The 19328-nt window shown below is 34.6% G+C and overlaps 1 protein-coding gene across 1 annotated transcript in view; it reads left to right on the top strand.

Moving 5' to 3' along the window:
- Positions 1-19328, top strand: part of MBOAT2 (membrane bound O-acyltransferase domain containing 2) — a 437306-nt gene that overhangs the window by 131808 nt on the left and 286170 nt on the right. Inside the window, 2 exon segments of the mRNA XM_053709710.1 lie at positions 11917-12062; positions 16705-16782. Of these exon segments, the coding sequence (XP_053565685.1) occupies positions 11917-12062; positions 16705-16782 (224 nt within the window).

The following is a 19328-nucleotide window of genomic DNA, read 5'->3' on the forward strand; positions in this document are numbered from 1 at the left end:
TACAAATTAAGAATTGGTGTGACATTATTGGGTTAGAAACGTATTTAAAAGCAGGGATCATACCCAAAGGTCTAACACTAACAAAAACACCTATATTTAATAGTACGGACATTGAGTTGTTGTTTGAATGGGAATCCACTTTAGAAGAAAGCTCCACTAAATTAATGAAAATTATTATTAAATTTAGGGAAGCGAATCTAGAAAGAGTAACAACAGAATTAAAAAAACTAGAATCTCAAATCATACCCTTTAAAGGAGACCCCTACTACGACAAACTAGATAGTGAAATTAGGGAAAGAATGAATAAATTGGAAAGAGATTTGAAACTAAAAAAGAAAAAGAAATTTGAAAGAGATTTTCTTGCTAAACATTCAGAGAATACAGGGAATATTGAAATAGAGACTGACATTCCCAATACTCCTATGACTCCTGGAATTAGTAATAGTCACATTAACAACAGTGATAACTATGCCAACACGCTTCTAAATAAAGGGGGTCCAAAAGAGAGGAGATACTCCTCATCTACTACTCCTAATATTAGATTTCACTTCCCTGATAAACACAAGAGTAAAACCAAAAATACCAATAAACCTAATGATAACAAAAATAACAAAACTAATTATCATACATCTAATAAACAAGATACTCCTAAAGGAACGTATTATAATCATACCTACAGAGAACCTAACCCTTACGAACAGATTAAACCCAATAATCACCAAGCCTCAAGAGGGAGATTTATGAGGGGTAGTAGGGGTAATAACCATGGTAACAGGGGTAATTACACATCACAACCAGAGAGAAGCTATGTGTACAAGGAGTTTAGAGACCATAGAAATACAACTGACGACACATGGAATCGGGGAGAAAACTCTTATGATAGAAATACACAACAGGTGAGGGATTTTCCCGACAGACACCTCAGGGACGAACCCAGAATACAATATGGGGAAAGAATAGAAAGAGCAGGACCCTCACATACAAATTTAGAGTGGAGACAAACAGACGTCTCCAGAGATCTAAGAAGAGGAAAAAGACATCTGGAAAACGAAGAGGATGCAGAGCAGGAAGAATTATACAATCTAAAAAGAAGAAGAGAAATGAGACCATTATAAAAAATGATAGTAATGATACGATTAAAATATTTAATCTATCGACACACAATTTAAATCTAAAAGAAATGGAACTCTTAAAAAGAGGACTTTCCTTTGCACCTACTAAAAAACCAAATCCTTTTGAACTCTTTGTAGATGTAAATAAATTTATAAGAAAAGTAACGCTAATAAGACATTTTGAAAAAGATAAGAAAAATAGGGAATGTAATATGCTTACACAATCAGACAAAGAAACTCTAGAAGCCCTAATAGACCTTGAAAATGAAAACTACACCCAGTCAAATAGAACAGGAACAACCTCTAACATTAGCTTTGATAATGAAATTAACATTGATTTGGAAGAGGCAAAAATAATGAATAGTGGTCTAAGGCCAAGATCGATTTTCTTCCCAGTCCAATCCCAAGGAAAACATATAATACAATTCAAAGACTTAATAATTCAGGAATGCTCCGCCTTATGTAAAGATTATAAGGTTAAAAAATATAATCTAAGTCTAACAGAAAAAGAAGTTTTAAAAAAACTAGTGGACAATGAAGAAATTGTAATAAGAGAGGCAGACAAAGGCGGTGGAATAGTCCTTTTAAATAAAAAGGACTATCTAGAAGAAGCCTATAGACAGCTCTCAGATTTGGCAACATATAGGTGTCTAGAGAAAAATGACCCTACAAATTTTCTATTGGCAAATTATATGGAACATATAAACTGGGGTCTTAGAGAAAAAATTCTAGACATAAGAGAATGGAGATATTTAGCTAATCAAGAACCTAAAATAGCTATATATTATTATTTGCCTAAGATTCACAAAAACCTAGACAGACCTCCGGGCAGACCCATCATCTCGGGTATTGATTCCCTTACTTCCAGACTCTCTGAATATGTAGATATATTCCTTAAACCCATGGTATTACAGCTAAGGTCATATCTTAGAGATACCCCTCACCTGTTACAGACAATTGAAGATCTAGAATGGAAATCGTCCTATAAATGGGCAACTCTAGACGTAACAGCCCTGTATACTTCGATCCCCCATGAACAGGGTATAATCGCCACTAAGTATTTTCTTGACAAGGCAGATCAAATGGCTAACGACCAAAAGAAATTCATTCTAGACTCCATTAAGTTTGTTCTAGAAAATAATTATTTTCTCTTTGAAGAAAATTTTTATTTACAAAAGACCGGCACGGCAATGGGCACTAAATTTGCGCCAAATTTTGCCAACCTTTATATGGGTGCTTTTGAGAATGATATGGTCTATGAAGGTACAGGATATAAATATGGCCAGATCAAATTGTGGCGGAGATTTATAGATGATATCCTGATAGTATGGGATGGCGACGAATGTGATTGGAAGGATTTTGTGGAACAACTTAATAATAATCACATGAATCTGAAATTTACAGATACCATCAATGTACATCAAATTGACTTTTTGGATGTCACTCTATCCACCTTGGATGGTTCAGTAAGGAGCAGTCTTTTTCGCAAACTAACAGATACTAATGGATATCTAGATGCGAGAAGCGCTCACCATCCAAGGTGGATAGAGAACATACCTTATGGACAGTTTCAGCGTCTAAAAAGAAATTGTACAGAGATTGAAAATTTTGAGAAAGAAGCAAAAATTCTGAAACAAAAGTTTAAAGAAAAGAAATACCCAGACAAAATTGTTGACAAGGCATATGAAAGAGCTAAAATTCTAGACAGACAATCCCTTATTCAAAATAGGAATAGGCCAACAAATACAATAACCAAAAGTAAAGTCAAATTTGTCACTACGTTTAATGATGGCCACTGGAAAATTAAAAACATCTTAAACAAACACTGGGGGATACTACAAAAAGATCCGTTGCTAAAAGATGTGATTGGAAACAATCCTGACGTCATCTATAGAAAAAACCAAAATCTGAAGTCAGTGCTTGCACCTAGTGCTCTCAGAAGTAAAAAGTCCACTAATCTAAATAAGAATCTAACCACCTCTGTGCTAAAAGGCTTTCATAAGTGTTTTAGAAAGAACTGTGTCTGTTGTGATCACACACATCATTCAAAGCAATTTAATAAATTTGCAATAAAAACAGAAAATGAAGAAAAATTCCCAATAAAGAAATTACTAAATTGTAAATCGGACTATGTAGTCTATATGCTGGAGTGTACCTGTGATAAGCCCCTGAGGTACATTGGACGCACTAAAAGAAATCTTAAAACCAGATGTTTGGAACACATGAAAAATATTGAAGCGGGCACACTAAATACCCCTCTCATCCAACATTTTAGCCAAAAACACAATAAAAACAAAAATGATTTCTATATTAAAGCAATAGAGCAAATTAATACTAACAAGAGAGGTGGCAGCAGACTACTCGAGCTGAGAAAAAGAGAAACTTTTTGGATCTTCTCATTAAATACTCTTGAGCCAAATGGGCTAAATAGGGATATAGCCTGGCGAAATATAGAAGTTTCAGTACAGCCAATATCCATTTATTTAATATTTAATAGTTAAGTACAGAGTCAAAGATCTGCCAGTCCCATTGGCCTGATCCCTCCACCTTCCCTGTTTCATAGTAACCCCTACAAATAGGTTTGAGTAACATAGATGCATTTGTCTTTCACTCCTTGTACACACTAGGTATCTCATCAGTAGCAATAGACTGTTATGTTTTCCTACTTCTGTAAAAATGAAGCATCAGGGCTTTGATTACTATATTATCCCCTCCACACAGATATACAGTTACTAATGGGGGTAGAATACATAGCCTATAAATGAAAATTTCGGTCACTCCTGTTATATGTTAGAGTCTTCTGTGATTAAGCTTCAACAACACTATATATAGCGAGACATGGCTCAATACAGAAAGTTTTATGAGATTATATGAAATGCAGAATGCATTGAATTGTTAGATCCATTATATATTCAGCCATTGGCATTATGTTGTGTGCCATGTGTATCTTGTATTAGCCATATGTAGATTTACATGTCGCCTAAATTATGTTTCACATAGTTTTACATACTTTTATGAATGACCGTTTTACTATTTTTTACTATTTTAAACTTTTTTACATTTCAACATTTAATTAGTTCTAACTTGGACTATTATATATATTTTTTATTCTGCCTGTTCTATTTAGACAAGGCGCTTTTCTAGGTTTGAAATTAACAGTTTTTAAACATTCAGATTTTAAATAAGGGAATAGTATTTCAAGAACATCTATGTATGTATCTTATACACTAAGATGCCCTTAAGAAATATGGCGATGGCTGTTCCCTGCTACGGACCAATAGAGCCCCACTACGCTATAAAGGACAGAATGGGAGGGGGGCGGCCCCTACCTCTGACGAAGCAACCAATAGCGTTGCGAAACGCGTAAGGCTCCGCCCCCCGCCACACTCACCACCCGCTTCTCCGTACACGCCGATAACCCCCAGCTCTCCGTATCACACACCTGGTTGTGTGGTCGGGGGCAAGCTGGTATCGAGCTGAGAGAGGGTTTGTTATTTCATTGAATCACACAGCAGCGAATTAACGGTAGCTATACAGATCTCCTTGTTAGACTGTTATATATGCTATACCGGTTAGTGCTGCATTTTATCAGTCACTGGAAATAACTTGTGACTTTGTATGTTTGGTATGTCTATATTCTGCACCAATAAATATATTGTTTGAATACATATAAATACATATATTTGCACTTCCCTTTTGTTCTGCCCCTACACCTGCCCCTGAGTGCTGCAGTGGATGCAGATCCACATCTCTGTTTTAAAGATCTCAGAGACGACTTCTGCACAGCCCAGGAATACAGGGATCATCGGTGGCAAACAGAAAAGGAACATTCAAGGAGGAAACAGCTATAACCTGGGTCCGATTGATACCTCATACAAATTGAGGTTGAATCACGTGAGTGGTTTAATTGCATCTTATTATTTGAGCATCTGTACCTACAGGCTTCACTAGGGGTGCCTTTCTTGTGCGCTTCTTCACATCTTCTTTTCCATATATATATATATATATATATTTAAGAATAAATGGAACATATTCTGCTATGTGAAGAACATTGGAATGTGAAATATTCATACTTCATGTCAGGTTTGCATGCGAGTAGTTTTTTTTTTTTTTTCTTTTCACTTTTCTAACTCCATTGAAGCCTAGGGGGAAATATGTTAACGTGGTTGCGATATTTGAAGTTCGGATTTTTGCACGTATCAGGTTAGCAATTGTGCAAAAACTTTTTACTTGCAACTTGTAATACGCATGCTACCCAACGTGTGCAAAAAACCTCCATCTAGCAGAGTTAATGTGCAAGCGGGAGCACAAAATACCACTCCACTCGTAATCTATAGCTTAATATGCACAAAATTGTCTAATTCTGTTTATTTTTATTTTTTTTAATATAAACCGCAAGAGACTCAGTTTCCACAATATAAAACCAACAAACCATTTCTCACTGTCAGATATCCATGCTAGCCTACACCTCACGCTAAACTTTTACACTGGGAGCAGATTCGCAGGCATTTATACTACAGGACAGGAAGCCAGAAACGGGAACTGACTAGGGAAAATAAGGCAGTTGGCAAGCGTGCAGTGAGGATGTTTCAGGAATCTGCAGAAAGATTAGCTGTGGGGGGAATGAGGAACAGATGACACAAATGTGCGTTTACACTAAACCGCCCTCATGTGCTAGGCTGTGCTTATATTGTTAGTGCTGTATGCTACATAAGGAGATAACTACTATGTATGGCAGCACTTCCTGTTGGGAACATATTAATAGGAGAAATTGTCACTAACCATTAAAAGATATGTTTCCCACAATATTTTGTTATAATTATGTATCAAATTATGCATTTTCTTGTGTATTATTTATTAAGTGTTTTATTTAAAAGTAGACAAGCTTTAGATATAGTTGTGAAAAACTTTAAATCTATTTTAATTATGATTTTGATGGTTACAATCTGCTTAATATCAGGAAATTAGTACATAGCAGCAAATTCTAACTGTCTGTGATTATATTCTTGTATGGGTTTTATTTGACTCTGTGTCCCACTACAGAACTATAATTGTAGTTTTAGCTATCAAGTATATTTACAATTATAAGAAATGTAATGTAGCATTAGGGGGCTGGGTTCTCTGCTACTCAATCACTGGAGGTTGATTTCTGCTGTTGTTTTTCAAAACGTTTCTATAGTCAATATTGCATTTTTTGGATTTTTAATCTAGGTTAACAATTTAATACACTCCAGCAGGGTAATGTGTTAATTGGGAACATCTTAAAGTTGAGGTAAATACCTCTATATTATGCACAGGTAAACTTAAAATACCTCTATATTGTGAATGGAGGCAGCTGTTTTAGTATTATTAGACCTCATGATCATATGATACATTTCCTACTTGCTGAGTAGTGGAACTGCTATAAGGCATCAAAACCAGACTAACAATAGGATATGGAGAGTGAATACAGTAACATGCAATAGATTATTGTACAGCACGCTTGTACATCTTTATACAGAAAACCTCAGTATACAGTGTTTTCACTGGAGCACGGAATTCTTGGTTTGGATATGGAAATAAGTCCCACAGTGCCCCATCGTTTTGCTTTATCTGTGTGATCCTTGGATACTGCATTGGTTTTATATATTAAAGTGATTTTAAAGTGTAATATTTTAAAGGGACATGAAACCCTTTTTTTCTTTTATGATTAAGATAGAGCATACATTTTTAAACAACTTTCCAATGTACTTCTTTAAAGGGACACTGAACCCAAATTTTTTCTTTCATGATTCAGATAGAGCATTCAATTTTAAGCAACTTTCTAATTTACTCCTATTATCAAATTTCCTTCATTCTCTTGGTATTTTTTTTTTAAATGCAAAAATGTAAGTTTAGATGCCGGCCCATTTTTGGTGAACAACCTGGGTTGTTCTTGATGATTGGTGGATAATTTCATCCACCAATGAACAAGTGCTTTCCAGGTTCTGAACCAAACAAATAGCTTAGATGCCTTCTTTTTCAAATAATGATAGCAAGAGAACGAAGAAAAATTGATAATAGGAGTAAATTAGAAAGTTGCTTAAAATTACATGCTCTATCTGAATCACAAAAGAAAAAATGTGGGTTCAGTGTCCCCTTAATCAATTTTGCTTTGTTCTCTTGGTATCCATTATTAAATGAGCAGCAATGCACTACTGGGAGCTAGCTGAGCACATCAGTGAGCCAATGACAAGAGGCATATATGTGCAGCCATCAATCAGCAACTAGTTTTCAGCTCCTGAGCCTACCTAGGTATGCTTTCAACAAAAGATACCAAGAGAACAATGCCAATTAAATAATATAAGTAAGTTTGAAACCTGTTTAAAATAATATGCTCTTTCTGAATCATGAAAGAAAAATGTGGGTTTCATGTGCCTTTAATTCTCAGAATATAAAAAAAATAATTGCAGGTGATCTCTTATAAAGTCACCTTTCAATACCCGATACTCAGGGCCACCACTAGAAATTTTGGGGCCCCTGACTTAACCATTGATCAGGGCCCCCCCTTTGACATGTGCAATTTTTGACCAGGTGACTAAAACGTATATGCACTTTATTCTTAAGTATCTATTTAAACTTGGAAACAGACACACTCATATACTGAAACACAGACACACACTCACACATAAGAATTCACATATAGACACTCTAGCAGACACGCAAAGAAACACACAAACACACTCAGACACAGACACCCAAACAGACACTCAGCACTTGATTACATTGACCTGACAAGTAACAAGGTAAACTACAGTTTTGTAAAAAAAAGGAGATTTAGAAAACAAAATATGGAGTTCTCATTATCTTTTTGTAAAGGAAGATGCCAACTAAATGATGACAACAGCATGCAGTGGCTGAAAGGAAGGGCCCTGAACTGCCTAAACAATAATTTAAAGGTTAAATGGTGGATTGGTGACTTCCGTAAAGGTCTCATTAGTCTCAAAGTCTGTGGAAAGATGTGAATAATCAGTAGTAAGGTCAAAATGTCCTAAAAAGGAACAGACAATAGACACACACACACAAACTCAAACTTGCACATACACCCAAGGAAACACCGACAGAGACAGCCTCAGAAAACAAATAAAGACATACACACACACACCGAGACACCCACAGAAAACACACAAAGATGTACACACAGAGAGAGACAACCACATAAAACACAGAAAGACATACATACACACACTCTTACTGAGACATTCACAGAAAACACACAAAGACATACACACACCCTCACATAGATACCCACAGAAAACACACACCCTCACAGAGACATCCACAGAAAACACAGACATACATACATACACACACACCCTCACAGAGACATCTACAGAAAACACAGACATACATACCCACCCTCACAGAGGCATCCAGAGAAAATACACAAAGGCAAACATACACACACCCTCGCAGAGACACCCATAGAAAAAGCTCAAAGGCATATGCACACACTCTTACAGACATCCATAGAAAATGCACAAAGACATACACACCCACCCTTCATAGAGAGACCCACAGAAAAAAATACATACACACTCATAGAGACACAAACCAAAGCACAAAGACATAAACACAGACACCCACAGAAACACTCACAGGAGGAAACATTTATGCACCTCGCATCCCCTAAGTCAACAGTGTGTGACATGCATGATAAAAAAATTGCAGAAATTAAGAGAACACTTTTTAAAGAATCATATTTGTAAATGTGTAAACAAAAATAATTATGTGAATTCAAAATTGTACATTAATGATCTGGGTAGATGGCTAGATGAAGAAAAGTACTTTTAAAAGGTTGACATATGTTTGTTTGATTTTTTTTCCCCATTTTCCCCAACCAAGAGCACCACTTCAAATATAGTGTACAAATGTTCCCATCTGTCAGCTGTACTTATGTATTTTGAAAATGCTGTGCTCTATATGGTCTTGGAGGAACCATAAGCTGTGGTACTCATACCATTAGATCTGGTTAAATGCAGGAGTTAGGCTTGTTGGTATGTATTTCAAAATTAAGTCAGCTGTAGTGTAAACTGAACAGTGTTAATTTAACCTCTCATTTCAAACACTGAGCAATCTTAGTCTGAGAGTAACATTTTATGCAGATGTAAAAATCTTAGATAAAATGCCTCCTTGCATTTGAAAAGTCCTTGCATAAAGGGGCAGTAAACTGTAATGTAATGAATATATATATATAGTAATAAAAAAAACTAATATCTGCCAAAAGGGCACCTAACATTTGTGTATTGAGGAGGAAACATTTCTACATGGCTTTAAATATAGAATTTCTACAGCATTGTCAAATAATCATAAATACACTGCTACATGCTGCTAAAAAATGTGTTTTTATGGACCCCTGGCCCCACCATACAACTACTACCACACTGAAGTTACAATCCAAAACTGCACAAAGAAATAAAAAACATTTGCTAAGTAAGTCCTACCTCCTCTGCAAATGAAAGTGATCTGCCGTCTGACTCAGGCACACACTGTACAAACAAAGTGCCTAGTCTGTCTCACACTGTGCATAGTGGTATAGTGCACATTTAAAAATCCTCTCAAATACTAATACTTTACTTCTTGTAATAACATTGCCCATGCTCAATTAGCACTCTGCTGTAGTACCCAATGGTGGCTGCCAAAATGTAAAAAAATGCTGTTGCTATTGACTGTACCACCTACCTATCAAGGGCTAAAAAAAAATCATATTGAGGTGTCTATGGGGGTGATTGAAACTGCTGTTTATAAATTACATTTTTAATATAAATAAAGCTTTTTAAAAAGGTGACTATAAAATATATAACATGCATTCAAGATTTTATTTTTTTTCAGAAATTTAAAATGTACTTAACCATCACTTTAATTTATTTATTATTTCCCCTTGTTTTATCTCTTTTTATTTATATGTATGTTCTGTATATTTGGTTCTGTCAAGTGTCTTTGAAATGGTATATAAATTTGTTGTAATTATATATATATATATATATATATATATATATATATATACATACATACACACACACAGGTGTATATATATGTATGTATGTATATATATATATATATATATACCTGTGTGTGTGTGTGTGTGTGTGTGTGTGTGTGTGTATGTATGTATGTATGTATGTGTATATATATATATATATATATATATATATATATATTGTATATGCCCCTGTAAATCAGTACAATAAGCAGTATGTTGTTACCTTTTATTTTTACATTTGTTAGATTTTTAGGTTTGGCCTGAAGGGCAGCAAATTGAGCAAATGATTTATACTGTCTAATTGAAACCTGTTTCAATTAAATGTAGTGTAAAATGATGTAATTAAATGTTATTCTCAGTTATGTTACGTTGTTGTAGCCTTTGCTTGATTAGGATTGCTTAACATGGAGCATTGTCTTTAATTTTTATGTAAATTTTGATGCTAAAGTGCCCGGTGTTTTTAATAATTCGATTAAAAACAGGGGCACTTTTATTCATTAAAATTTACATTTCACTCGTGTTGTGAAAACATACTTACCTTTTAATGTTTTTTTTAAGAAAAAACATTTAGAATTCCTGGCCAGATATTTTTAAGAATTTATAATTAAAATGAAAATGATTAACAGTTAGTTACAAAACTACCATCAACAAATTTAATGAGACATATAAAGGACTTAAACAAGAGAAACAAAAGCATGTACACTCTCTCCCCAAACTTATATATGTAAAAATATTTTTTATTACTAGCATTATATATATATATACTGTCATAGATAGGATTGCAGAATCATACCATAAGTTATGCCACGGTGATTTCGGGTGCTTAGTTGCACTCTGTTTCTCATATTTTGTGTGACATTGACAAAGGCACAATGCAGTGCCGAAACGTTTGTCTTTTAACCTAATGAAATAAATTTATATTTTTTAATGAAAAAAGACCAGTGAGTGCCTGCTTCTTGGAGGAACTATATATATATATACTGTAACGATGTATGTAAGTCCACCAGCCAGAGGAAACAAATACGTTCACACTATCACTCTCAGACATTTTGAATATATTGTGAATTTAAATGTATTAAAGGGACATAAAAGTGTTAAAGAAAGAAGGGTAGATATTGCATGTAGCCTTAAAAGGACATTGAAGTCAAAGTATGTAATTTTAAACGACTTTCCAATTTACTTCTAATATCCAATTTTTTAAATTCTCTTGGCATTCTTTTTTGATTGGTAAATTTAGTTAGTGGCAAGAGCAGCAATGCACTTCTGGGAGCTAGCTAAACACATCTGGGGAGCTAATTACAAGAGGCATTATGTGCAGCCACCAGTCACAAGCTAGTTCCCAGTAGTACTTTGCTGCTCTTGGGCTTGCCTAGATATGCTTTTCAGAAAATGATACCAAAAAAATAAAGCAAATTTTCTATTAGAAATACATTGGAAAGTTGTTTAAGAGTGAATGCTCTATATGAATCAAGCAAAACATAACATATTTGTGTTGTCGTCTTCCTTGGTGTCCGTCCCTCTTTGGTGTCTATTGACTAACTGGTCCGTGCTTCAGAAGGAAAATTGGGGATAGCATAACCCGTAATATATACATGAGAAGAAATACAAACCTCCGATCCGGACCTCTCTCCTAGCAGTATCCAGTATAAGGCATACAGGCAAATGGAAATGTATTCTTTATTATTCCATATTTAAAGACACTGCACACACACCATCTTATACAGAGACCATCTCTATATTAATCATGGACGTTTAATTTTGACTACCCTTTAATGACATGGACTTTTTTTGTTTTCTCTCCAGGTCAACTTTGTAGCGTGCCAACTATTTGCCTTGCTTGCTGCTATTTGGTTTCGCACCTACCTTCATTCAAGCAAAACTAGCCCTTTAATTAGACATGTGGTCGCAACACTTTTGGGCTTGTATCTTGCACTTTTTTGCTTTGGATGGTAAGTATACTTGTTACCTACTGTTGTGTGTTTTATGTTCCTGCTGACAATAAAGAAATGGTTTGTGGCAACGCTCTTTCATTTCAAATTTTTGTTGAATACCTGTCTATTGTTCCACTACATTACAGGGACATCAAAAAAATAAAATGTTGCTGTAGTTGTGCAGTTTTAGCATACTACAGTGTAACAACTGAATCAGCGTTGAAGTAAAGGCTGAATAAGTTGCCCCCCCCCCCACATCAAAATTGAGATTGGCATCATGTGTACCAGCGGGCTGCTAATCTTGGACCTAGGTTCTGATTGGTAGTGTATTACAAATTGTCTAGAAAATGTATGCTGAAGCTGTATATTATAGGATAGTATAATATAGTATATAATAGAGATAGCAGGTCTTTTCTATTATATTGGATATAAAGGACATTATGATGCAAAACATACTTTTATTTTTTTAATCGTGAATGTTTCATTTTGACTTTAGTGTCCCTTTAAAATTAATCTTTGAACAGTTAAGGACACCTCTTCCTTTTGAGTCATTATTGTACTTTCTTCCACACTCCCTAGAGAGGCCAGAAAGCAAAATCTATAATCTAGTTTTTTTTAAAATGCTGAAAAGTACATAATCTGCTTTTTGATTTGCAGCATTTTCAGGTAGCAGAATTGTTTTTTTGGCTTCTTTAGGGAATGTGGGACAAACACTGTTTTTACATATTAGCATCAGGTATGTAATATTCTTTTAAATATTCCTTGTTTTAATTATTGGCTGATTGCTATACCTATTTAGTAAAAGCAATGTCATTCCTTTTATTTGGTAAGTAAAAAAAACGTTTGGTTACAAGCGATTTTGGCACTCATTCCAAACTTGTTTAAAATTGTGCACGAAAGCATTGTATAGCAGCTGAGGCGTTTTTTTTTTTTCATTTTATTTTTGCTTCAAGGACATTCTAATAATTAAGAGCTGAATTCATCAGCAGTTTAAAGATTAATATTGGGAAGCTAATTAATATTTTTAAAAATTTCAGCTCTTTTTTTCAGGTTACAAAATCAATATGGAAAAGTCGGAAATTTTGTGAATTAATAAGAACATGACTTCCCCCAGACACTCTGCCCTTTAAGAGAAATAAGAATTACATTAAGTATCTCGGAATTAATATTACTATATGTCCAGAAAAATTGTATGATCTTAATTATAAGCCTCTCTTTATCTAGATAAAAAGAGACTTAAAGAGCTGGGAATGCCTTCCCTTGTCGTTATATGGTAAAATTAATATTATAAAAATGATAGTCTTCCCGAAAATACTGTATTTTATGCAAAACTTACCATTGTTTCTTAAAAATATCCATTTAAAGTTAATTAATAAGGCTTTTCTAGGAATTCTCTGGGGCAAGAAAAAGGCAAAGATATCTTTATTTAGATTATCTCAAAGAAAAGAGTATATAGGTTTTAATTTGCCAAATATTCAAAGATATAACTGGGTATGCTTAGCAAAATTGATCCCAGACTGGATAACAGAGTGTAAGCATTTTGTAGTACAAGAGGTTGAATCTGATATTCTGATGGGGATTGAAATAAAAGCACTGATCCATATAAAGTCTACAAATTTCCCCAGTCGGATTAAAAAATATGATTACATTTAAAAACCCAATCATGGCTTGGCAAATGTGCAAAGTGCTGGGAATTAATTATGGGCTCTGTCCTTTTTTACCTATTACAGGTAACCCTGAATTTATTGGAGGTATATAATCTAAAGTCTTTCACAAGTGGAAAGAGAAGGTATTGGAGTTAGTAATACAGGTATTAGATTTATCACAGGGCATAGTTAAATCATTTGAGTCACTCATAAAGTAGTATTTCAAGATATAAATCCTATGTGGGAACCAATAATTAAGGGATGTATTCTGTTCAGAGCAGGGTTTTACTCTATCTCATTTTGGTATGGGCTAGTTACGGAAAAAGAAGGGATAAATAATTTGAATAAGCTTACGCTAAAATACATAGAAGATTGTAGTTCAATTAATAGATTGTTATTCAAAAAAGTGTTCAGAGGGCCTGGAAAGCAACTCCATATATTTCATGGCGCAAATCATCTTAAACTTTTAAATAGAGCATATATTACACTAAGTCGTTTAGCCAGATGGGGGGAGATAGTAACAAGAATACTGCTTGTCATAGATGTAGTTTCCCCTCTGCCAATTTGACGCATTGTATTTGGTATTGTCCCAAAGTAAGGGAACTTTGGTTTAAACTGGCATTCTAGTTATCAAAGAAGATAGGACAGCATATCTATCTACAAAAAGAAGATGTTATTTTCTAAATAGAAGGTAAATGGATCAATATTGTAATTATGTGTGGAAGAAATATAATCTCTTCCTCATGGAAATAAAAAAAAAAAAAAAACGAGTTTTACACAACTGGCAAATGTTATCAAAGCAAAATTTATTTTAGAACACTTGGATTATTTGTTAAATGCAGAATTAGATATCAAGACTTTTTTTCTGGAAATGGGGATGCTATATAAAGACTATGGGGCCTGTTTAACAAAGGTCTATCGGACCTGATCCGACAGTGCGGATCAGGTCCGGCAGACCTCGTTGAATGCGGAAAGCAATACGCTCTCCGTATTTAGCATTCCACCAGCAGCTGCTGGTGCAACACCGCCGCCTGCAGATTCGCGGCCAATCGGCCGCCAGCAGGGGGGTGTCAGTCAACCCGATTGTACTCAATCGGGTTGAATTGCGGCGATGTCTGTCCGCCTGCTCAGAGCAGGCGGACAGGTTAACCACTGCTTCATAACTGGTGCCACAGGGCTTCAAGCTCCATACGGCGCTTGATAGATATGCCCCTATGCCTTTAAATGTACAAAAACAATATACAGTATATATCCATGTGTTAATACTGTAATACTATATAATACTATATATGTGCAAAATGCCATGTTAAGGGGGGAACTTTTGTTTTGTTCTCACTTCACCCCCTTATCCCTCCAGTATTAGCTGCTAAATAGCAACATTTACAGGATATTATTCACTCCTTGGAGACTCTTTGAAGGTAGTTAAGAGACGCTATGTTCAAGTTAGGATTAAGTTAGTTATTAAGAATATAAAATCAAGTCATTCTTGTTGGATATACTTCTGTTGGTTAGAAAGAAGGAGGGGAAACTAAGAAAAGGGAAAGGAAGGGGCAAATAGATAAAAGAAAACAAAGAAAAAAGAGTTATTATGCTTTAGGAGAAGCATTGATGTGTCTCATTTGTGTTTATGAAATAGTAAAAAGAGGTGGGGAAAGAATGCTAGAGCTGCGTCTCTGAAGTAAATGTTTCAAAGTGCGCTGCGTTCCCAAAATTTGTTGTTTTTTTTTTCCTTTTTTTGTTTTTCTTTGTTTCATTTCTATGCAGCGATTGTTACCCACTGTTATCATTCTATGTTTAGTATTGCTGTTATGATATCGCCCTTCTTCTTCTAAATAATAAAAAGATTTATAAAAAAAAAAAAGAAAAAAAAAAGAGCTGAATAAGAAAAAAACCCATTTGATTTAGAAAATTATATAACAACAAAGTTCTTCCAAAGATTTTTGCCGACCATGATGAATTCATGAACTGTGAAAACAACAATAATTTGATATCACTTTCATTAATTTTATATTTAATATTAGGATATAGACGCGCACACTGCTTAGTTTAATTGGAGTGGTCGATATGTCCTGTGATTGGCTGTACCACAGATAAATGAAACAATAATTTTTTTGCAAGAATTCTGTATTTATTTAAGCGACATAAAAGTTAAAATTAAACTTTCATGGTTATGATAGAGAATAAAATTTGAAGAGACTTTTCAATTTACTTTTTTTCATCAAATGTACCTAAAGGACCATTAAAGACTGTAGAATTGCAAAATTAACAAGTGCATAATAAAAAGACAATGATTTAACACCTACTCTGAATTTCAAATAAGCAGTAGATTTTTTTTCTGGCAACCTTATTTTTTCTCCAATTTTCCGACCCCCTGTATCATGTGACAGATATCAGCCAATTACAGACAAGTATACATATACCCTGTGAGCTTGTGCACATGCTTAGTAGGAGCTTGTTCCCCACAAAGTGTGAATATAAAAAGACTGTGCAAAATGTAATAATGGAAGTAAATTAGAAAATTGCATGATCTATCTGAATCATAAACGTTTATTTTGAGTGTCCCTTTAATTATCTTGGTATAATTTTTTTAAAGCATATTTAGATATACTTATGAGCAGCAATGCACTACTGGGAGCTTGCTGGTGATTGGTTGCTATGCATATCTGTCTCTTGTATTTGGCTCACTATTTGTATTCAGCTATATGCAATATTTGCACTAATAAAATGGTCTAACAGAAACTATTTTACATTTTTACGTCTCTTTGAGATGCTAGGAGATAAACATTTACTGTCCTTTTAATCTATTTAAGATTTCTTGTGGTGCCTATAAAAATATGCCTTAGTTAAAAAGTATAAAACTACTGCTCTTATGTCTATAGTATTAATACTTCAGACTGGGTTTCTAAAAGAACTATGTTCTAACTGATTTAGTGACCACACAGACTAAAAATAATAACCATCTGTAATAGTGCAATAGCGTATAGCTCTGTCTAATCCCTGTGTTTTCTCTGCAGGTATGCCTTACATTTTATTGTACAAAGTGGTATCTCCTATTACATCATGATCCTGACAGGAATGGAGAATATGCACAGGTAAGTTGTTTAATGCTTTATGTTTCAGAGGGTGTTACATTTATTTTACATCTCTGGTTGATACCTTACATTAGATAAAACTGTGTGGTCTGTTGTGTTCTTGTTTACGGTGATATATACTGCATTACATACATAGCTGTTTATAGGCCCAGGCCCTGTTTTAGCTCTTAATAAAAACAGCCCAGTTACTAAGAGGGTAGACATGGAAATCTTCTGCATAAATAAATTATGCTGTAGCTGAGGCAAGTTTTATACAACTTTGTAGTGTTTCTGCTAACATTGTGCTACCTTTTTCACTATCACAATTTGTAAAAAATAAATAAAAATAAAATGCAAAATAAAAACGTATGCCTTGTGCAGCTTGTGGGTGCTCAATGTGTCTGTGGTGATACATGTTGTGTAGATACTAGTGCAGTATACACCACCACAAGTTGTCTGAGTGTCCACAAATGTAGGTGTAACTGTGAGTGTATGAGGCATATGTAAGTATGCTCCAAAGTCACATTCCCATTAAAAGGAATCACTAAGATATTGATTGTTTTTAGTAGAAGGTTTTTAACTTAATAAAGTATATTGCAAAAAAACTGTTTATAATCAGAATTTAAATAAACTGATGTGCAGTTCAGTTTAGGCTAGGATGACCCTGTAATCTGACATACTAGTAGATTGCATAGTTTTTTTTATTCCAGACAGCCACTGAGTCTGACTGCTCGATTTTATAGCCATAAGCTCTCTGATATACACACATTGTACAGAAACTTCATGGTTTAATTTCCGTGAATCTCCTGTAAACTAGTTGTTGCAGGGACAGTTACTGAAAACTCTGGAATTATTTTTGGGTATGATTATTCAGTCAGATGTGTGCATCTGCATAGACTGCATCAGAATGTATTCTGTTAGAACACTATGGGCAAGATATATGACGAGGCCAATGCCCCGATCAGTTGCCGGCTCCCTCATTTGAGCCTCCAACTGATATTTATGAAGCAGCAGTTTAAACTGTTATTTTATAAACTCTCTCCGCCTAACTGGAGTTGGCGGATCACCACGGATTCATTCATTATTGACAAATCCTACTCTCGCGCAATTGGTTGCGTGGGGTGGTATTGCACGAGTGTTCCGTTGTGCAATATGGGGAACATATCCGCCCCAATATTTGCGATCAAGTGTGGACACTTTACTGTCCCTTTAATAAAAAGTTAAAAAAATATTGCTCAAATCACACTTGCAAACTAAGTTGCAATAAAACTAAATAAGCTCATTAGAAGATTAATTTGATTGCAACTGTTAAGATGCTTAAACATATTAAAAGGGACACGGTACTCGAAAATATTCTACTGTGAAAGAACAGCAATTAAAGGGACAGTAAAGTCCAAATTAAACTTTCATGATTCAGATAGGGCATGTTATTTTAAACAACTTTCCAATTTACTTTTATCATCAAATTTGCTTTTCTCTTTGGTATTTTTTGTTAAAGCTTAAACCTAGGTAGGGTTATAGGCTGATTTCTGAGACTGCAGTCCACCTCTAATTTTACAGTTTGGCTGTGAATAGCTAATAACGTGCTTTTTGTTCATGTGTGCCATATAGATACTATTGTGCTAATTCTAGTGGAGTTATTTAAAATTCAGCGCTAATTGCCTGAAATACAAGTGTGTCAAAAGATCTGAGATAAGGTGACTGTCTGCAGAAGCTTAGATACAAGATAATTATAGAGGAAGTTGGTTATGCAAAACTGGGGAATAGTAAGAAAAAGGGATTTTCTATATTTTTAAACAATAACATTTTGGCGTGTACTGTCCCTTTAAACGAAAGCTGATTAGTTTTTTTTAACATGTTAACTGAGTGTTTGCAAAAACTTTGAAAACATGAAGAAAAAACCTCAAAGCCTCTTGAAACAAGTTAAAACAAATCTTCAAGAGGTCAAAATTGTAACATTTTTAAGTTAAAAAAAAACTGCAAGAAAAATTTTGACAAACTGGAAAGCTACTTGCAAATTATCCACATGCATGGTATTGTGATGTTATTTTACCACAAATGTATGCAAAAGGCTTGTGTGTAATCCATTATTGTATGCCTTCCCTAAATTTGCCTTTGCTTCAAGTGAGAAATTACTACTGTGTTTATAGAGCAGACCAGAGGCAATAGTCTTCCAAAGTGGCCGCTTGTATTAAAATTCAATGTTTCAGATGTTTTTATTTACCACAGATGGTGTCAGTTTTATTTTAACCAGGTGCATGTTTAGAAGCTAGACTTAAAGGGAAATTATTGACAAATGTTGAAGAACTTGAAAGTGATGCAGCATAGCTGTAAAAAGCTGACTAGAAAATATCACCTGAACATCTCTCTAAAAAAGACAGATATTTTACCTCAAATTTCTTAAGTATTCACACCCCATTGTAAAGAGGCTTTAAGCAGCCATTCAGGATGCTTGTCCCAGGACAAGCTAGGGAGTGTGTATCTGTCATGTGCAGGCACAGTCATATTATTTTCCTATTAAAGAGACAGTATACACTCATTTTCATATAACTGCATGCAATAGACAC

Source organism: Bombina bombina, chromosome 4 (assembly GCF_027579735.1).
Source record: "Bombina bombina isolate aBomBom1 chromosome 4, aBomBom1.pri, whole genome shotgun sequence".
Classification (NCBI taxonomy): domain Eukaryota; kingdom Metazoa; phylum Chordata; class Amphibia; order Anura; family Bombinatoridae; genus Bombina; species Bombina bombina.